At 38.7% G+C, this 6,102-nt stretch overlaps 2 protein-coding genes across 2 annotated transcripts in view; both read left to right on the top strand.

Annotated features, from left to right (window-relative positions):
• Window positions 1-5,032, top strand: part of LOC101990410 (zinc finger protein 431-like) — a 140,351-nt gene extending 135,319 nt beyond the window's left edge. Inside the window, exons 6-7 of the mRNA XM_026778210.1 lie at window positions 3,985-4,659; window positions 5,001-5,032. Coding sequence (XP_026634011.1) covers window positions 3,985-4,659; window positions 5,001-5,032 — 707 coding nt within the window. The remainder of the gene's footprint in view (window positions 1-3,984; window positions 4,660-5,000) is intronic.
• On the top strand, window positions 1,582-2,751 carry LOC113455780 (zinc finger protein 431-like). Its single transcript, XM_026778209.1, has 3 exons — window positions 1,582-1,620; window positions 2,327-2,453; window positions 2,687-2,751. Exons 1-3 carry the CDS (start codon window positions 1,582-1,584, stop codon window positions 2,749-2,751), a joined length of 231 nt encoding a protein of 76 aa, XP_026634010.1.
• Window positions 5,033-6,102: the final 1,070 nt, after the last annotated feature.

Here is a 6,102-nt window from a genome sequence, read left to right as displayed (position 1 = left end):
TGCGCCACCATCGCCCGGCTCATTCTATATTCTGAACTAGTCTATCTCTGATTGGATAGATTAGGTTTATTTTTCAATCATCCTGTAAGTAACATAACTTGAAAGCTTACTCTCCATAGTTGGTACTGTTTAGACCTTGTGCTCATGTCCCCTTCCTCTTATCGTCCTACAGTATTGGCATAGCTATTAGAAATGAGGGCATATTGGATTTGTGAGATCTACTAAATTCCCTGTTCATAGACTGTTCCCATCAACTCCTGATGTCATTAAACACTAGCGTTTCTCCTAGACTCTTGTGGTTAAAAGCATTTCTCTCCAGAACATTTAGGTGAATTTGTAATGTCAGGAAATACTGTGACTCTTTCAGGCTTTTCATCACGTGTCTTGAAAAGCACCTTTCTCTTCTTCCGAAGTCTCAATTCATGGTCACACTTGAAAGAAATATCAAAGCCTTCACAGCCTGAACAAGGACCACTGGATATTTTTCAAAACATCCCCTCTGGCTCACCCAGAGGAGATTCATCAGGAGGAAGTTTTCTTTTCCAAACAGCGATTTCATCTGTAGCTCTGAGGAAGTGAAACTAGGGGCAGCCAGCAATATGGGTTGTGTAATGAAAGCAAGGAGAGCAGGTAGCAGCCGTGCTCCTGGGGTCATGGCCAGAGTTATGCAGGGAACTGTCCATAGACTTTACGACAATGGGCCCAGTTCTCCAGTGATAGAGACCAGCTTCAACAAATTACTATCTTGTTACCATTTACCAGGGTAGGGTTACCGGGAGTGAGTAGTGATTACTGAAATTGCCTGTACTTAATTTCCATTTGCTTAAAATACTCCAGAGCAGAGAAGGCAGGAGTAAGAGAAAAAAACCACATTAACATAATACTAGGAAATGAACAGACCAGTTGAAAGTTGCAAGCTACATTCTTAGTTAAACATTCTGTCTAATAACAAGACAGGTAGTGCTCATACCCTAGACCAAAATGGAACCCATATTTATCTCCCAAAATTATTAGGAACTAAGTTGGATCCTTAGGGTTTTGTTTTTTTTTTTTTTTTTGAGGCAGAAACAGATCTTTTTCTCTACATCTGAAATACAAAATCGGGATATTAGCCACTCCTGTTGACAATAACCTTGAAAGAGCAGAACTCTCAGATCTAAATCTACCTGGTGGGACCTTTGAGGTAGAAACAGACTATAACCTTGAAGGAACGGAAAGCCGCCTCAACACTCTGACCTGAAAGAATCTCTGACCTCCAGGCGAGGTGTAAATGGGCTCACATTTTTGGACCTCCATACTTCAGGGCCTTGCAACAGATAGAATCTGCTCATGGCATTCTCAGGCCTTGTCCCCTGAAGAAGTCACATGGTTCCTGAGATGGCACCAAGATACCAAGTAAAGAAGGATTTAAAAATAAGGGGATGCTTTTTTAGATGGAATATTGACTCTATTGGATGGTATTACTGAAGACTCATTCAGATGTTTAGTGAAAATGAAACTTGTGTGGTAGAAAGTAAGGAAAAGTCTGTTTTGCAGAGAAAATTAGCACTAAATTGTGTCAGAGGTCCGTCGTATGGTGATATGGAGGTTGTAAATTTCAAGGTGTTCAGCACCATTGAAGTGAGGCTCAGCACTGGATGCCTAGGAAGGACTCCATCCAGCTAAGCCTTCACTCTATGCTGTGAAGAGAAAAAGATTCTGATCTCATGTAACCAACTTCATACTGAATCTGCTGTAACTCGGTTCCAAGTTGGCAGGGTTTATTACAACATAGACCCAAAATTAGGGTGAATCTCTGTGGTTTTATTGTTTTTGTATACCAAAAAGATGCAGAATTTGAAGTCATGGATTCTTGGTCTGTGATTGTATTTCAGTACTGTCACAGGCATCTGTGTTTGCCAAAAATACACATTTTGACCTGGTGTCCCTTGAGATAAATCACTCTAACAAATAAAAAGATAGCTACATCAGCTTCTGCCTTCTAAGTGCTGGAATTAAACGCATGAGTCAGTCAATGCCCCAAGCATGAGTATTGTTTTTTTGTTGCTTGTTTTTGTTAGTAATAGGACATACAAATTCTCTGACATTCACTGAGCACTGCATTTCTCTTGCAAGGCGTATCTCATTCAAACGTTGCAGAAATAACAGGGGTGAACCTCCTATTCAGCTTCCTTCTGTAGTGTTGCGGTGATGGCATTATAATGTCCCTATCATAAAATAAATGTGAGAAGCACCAGGATTATATGACTATACTGTCAAAGACGTATACATTTATAATGTTGTTGGTATCACCCCTTTTGTTTTCCACATGTATGGGATATATTAGAATGCAGTGACCTATGATGATGTGCGTATTAAATTCACCCCGGAAGAGTGGGCTTTGCTGGACCCTTCCCAGAAGAATCTCTACAAGGATGTGATGCTGGAGACCTTTAGGAACCTCACTGCTATTGGTAAGATGGTGAAATTTACTCACGTTTTAACATAAGGGGACAAGTGTTTCCTGGTTATTGAGGGTCTTTTATAATTTGGATTGATAAAGAGGAAGAGTGTGGTGTCTGTAATGTGGATTGAGAAAGAGAAAGAGTATGGTCAATAAATCATTCATGATGCTAAGGTTCATTGAAGATAATACCTTAATTTTTCTCAATTTCCAATAATATATACTTTCTGGTATTATTTTTAGGCTACAATTGGGAAGGTCATGATATTGAAGAGTATTCTCAAAGTTCTAGAAGACGTGGAAGGTAATTTACATATGCAAGATTATATACATATGCATTTGAAAAAATATTAATGTTTCCTGGATGTTTTAAATGAAAGTAACAATATAAAAAACCCCAACTTTAAACTGTATTGATGATTATTAAATTCTCCAAGAGCTATATAACTTATTGTCAGGTAGGAAATTTGTGTTTGCAAGGCATTAAATAAGAAGACAAGGAAGCAGTGCCTTAGCAGTTATCACCATCTGAGTCACAGCTGAGTGAGAGCTGTGCTGTAGAACTGCCAGTCTGTGTAGTTTGGTACCACTCTGATTGCAATAGGTGTACACTTTAACAGGTGATAAGTATGTGTCCAAAACCTGCTACTAAGCAAACCGTCTATAGGAGAGCTAGTATTCTAAATACTGGTGATGAGTATGCTAAGTATATTGAGGTAGGTACATAGAGTCAAGATACAGTTTTTGCAGAAGCTGGAAAATCAATTACATATAACCTTGAACCACAATCATCAAGTCCAGCTTCATAGAGAATACATTAACAAACTAACAATTCAGAAATGCTTACAAGTACTAGGGATTTGTAAACCCTTCTGTTTGTCATGACTCACTTTGCAAATGTAATATGAGACTCACATTCTTGGAAAATATATGAATATAATAAGTGTGTTAATGCTCTGAGTTTTTCCAGTGCTCTTCACATATGTGGAAAATCTCATATAGAAAAAAAGATGCTCTGAATACGAACCATGTAATAAAAGCTTACCATGAAAGGCATCTTCAAAGATGCAAAACAACCCTTAATAAAATATAAACCATGAGTTTAAACAAAGTGATAAAACCTTAACTTCTGAATTCTCTTTAAAATGTTACGGCTCAGAAGCTAAGAGCACTGGTTGTTCTTCCTGAGGTCCTGCACTCCATTTCCAGCAACCACATGGTGGCTTACAACCAATTGTAAGGAGATCTGGTGCACTCTGTACTGAAGTGAACAGGCAGGAGGAACATTGTACACTTAATAAAATTAGACCAAACTGTAAAATTAATTTATACCGACGTAAAGATTTACCAGTGTAATGAATGTGGTAAAACTTTTACTTGTGCCAAGTAACCTTCTGAATGTAGTTAATGTGTTTATTCCTTTACACATTACAGTCCTCTTAAAAGGCATGAGAGAATTCACACAGAAGAGAAGCCCTGTGAAGCTCTTCAAGATGATGAACCCATTGCATATCATAGTCGACCGCGATTATATAAAAAAGCACATACTGGAGAGAAGCCCTGCAAATGTAAACAGTGTGGTAAAGCTTTTACATTTCCCAGTCTTCTTCAAATGCATACAAGAACACATACAGGAGAGAAACCTTACAAATGTAAGCAGTGTGATAAAGCTTTTGCATATCCTTATTATGTTAAAATTCATGAAAAAATACACACTGGAGAGAAACCCTACAAATGTAAGCAGTGTGCTAAAGCTTTTATGTTTCCCAGTGATCTTCGAAAGCATAAAAGAACACACACTGGAGAAAAATCCTACAAATGTCATCAGTGTGGTAAAGCCTTTATACATTCCAGTCATTTCTACAGGCATGCAAGAACACACACTGGAGAGAAACCCTACAAATGTCATCAGTGTGGTAAAGCTTTTACAGCTTCCAGTGAACTTCAAATACATAAAAGGACACATACTGGAGAGAAACCTTACAAATGTAAGCAGTGTGGTAAAGCTTTTGCATATCATAGTTACATTCTAAGTCATGAAAGAACACATACTGGAGAGAAACCCTATGAATGTAATCAGTGTGGTAAAGCCTTTGTATGTCACCGTAGTCTCCAAACACATGAAAGAACACATACTGGAGAGAAACCCTATGAATGTAATCAGTGTGGTAAAGCCTTTGTACATCCCAGTAATCTTCAGAGGCATAAAAGAACACATACTGGAGAGAAACCTTAGAAATGAATGTAATTATTGTGATAGAGTTTTTGCATATCCTCATAATGTTCTAACTCATGAAAGAACACATACTGGAGAGAAACCCTCATGAAGGTAATCAGTGTGGTAAAGCCTTTTCATATCAGAGTCTTCTCCAAATACATAAAAGTACCCCTATGGGGGAGAGAAAAATTATCACTGTAATCAATGTGATAAAGCCTTTATATATCACTGTAGTCCTCTAAGGCATAAAAGAAGACATAGCAGAAAGAAACCCTATGAATGAAATCAGTGAAGTAATACATTTGCAATTCATATCAATCTCCAAAAATAAAGGAACACATACCAGAAAGAAACCCTATGAATGTGACTAATGTTGAAAAGCCTATGTATCAAAAGTCTTCAGAATCATGAGAGAACATACTATGCAGACACCTTATAAATATAGTCAGTGTGATATTTTTTAATTTTATGGTACTTTTTCTATAAGAATAAGGTTTTAGTGAAAAATTGGTTAAAACCTTTTCATATTAAAGTATTCTTTGAGGAAGTGTAAAAAATACTGAAAAGATTCTAACTATTTCTGATTTTGTTAATGTGGATATTCTCTCTGCCTTTTGGTTAGGTTGGATAAAGGTTTGTCTTTTATTATGATACGTTAAGTAAAATCTTTTCTCACTTTCCATAGCTACCCCAATCTCCCTCCCTCCCCTCTTGCCATCCTACACTTCCACTTCCCAGAACTGGTTTGGCTTCCCCATGGGGAGTCTACAAAATCGGACACTTCAAGCCAAGACCAAAGGACTCTGTCCTATATCTAGGCTGAGCAATGTATCCCTTCAAAGAGAATGTGCTCCCAGAGGCCAGATCAAGCACTAGGGACAAGTCTTTGTCACACTGACACTGGTCCCAGAGAAAGTCTAAGCTTCATAATTGTCCCCCACTTTCAGTGGGCCTAGTTTGGTCCTATGTAGATTCCCCAAGTTATCAGTCCAGAGGCAGTAAGCTCTCACTAGCTCTACTCAACTGTTTCTGTGGATATTACTAATGCGATCCTGACCGCTTTACTCATCACTCCTCCCTGTCTCGGGCTGGCCTCCAGTAGTCTGGCCCAGCACTTTGCCATAGATCTCTATCTGCTTCCGTGAGTTGCTGGATAAACAGTCTATGATGAAAATTAAGGAATTCATTAATTTGATTACAGGGAAAAACCAATTTAGGCATCTCCTCCACTGTTGCTTAGGGTTTTAGATGGGGCTATGCTTTTGGATTCCTGGGAGTTTCCCAAGAGCTGTGTTTCTCACAGGCCCTTCAACAACTCCCTCAGTCTAGATACTACTTTCCTTCCTCTCCCTCTCCGTTCTTCCCCCCTTTGAGCATCCCGTTCCCTCATGATCTCCTTCTTCCCCTTCTCACCTCCCCTTGCACTCCCTCTCCCTTATTC

The sequence above is a fragment of the Microtus ochrogaster genome, unplaced genomic scaffold (genome assembly GCF_000317375.1).
Source record: "Microtus ochrogaster isolate Prairie Vole_2 unplaced genomic scaffold, MicOch1.0 UNK113, whole genome shotgun sequence".
Classification (NCBI taxonomy): Eukaryota; Metazoa; Chordata; class Mammalia; order Rodentia; family Cricetidae; genus Microtus; species Microtus ochrogaster.
The sequence above is the reverse complement of the archived record's forward strand: the minus strand, read 5'-3'. Positions and strand labels throughout refer to the sequence as shown.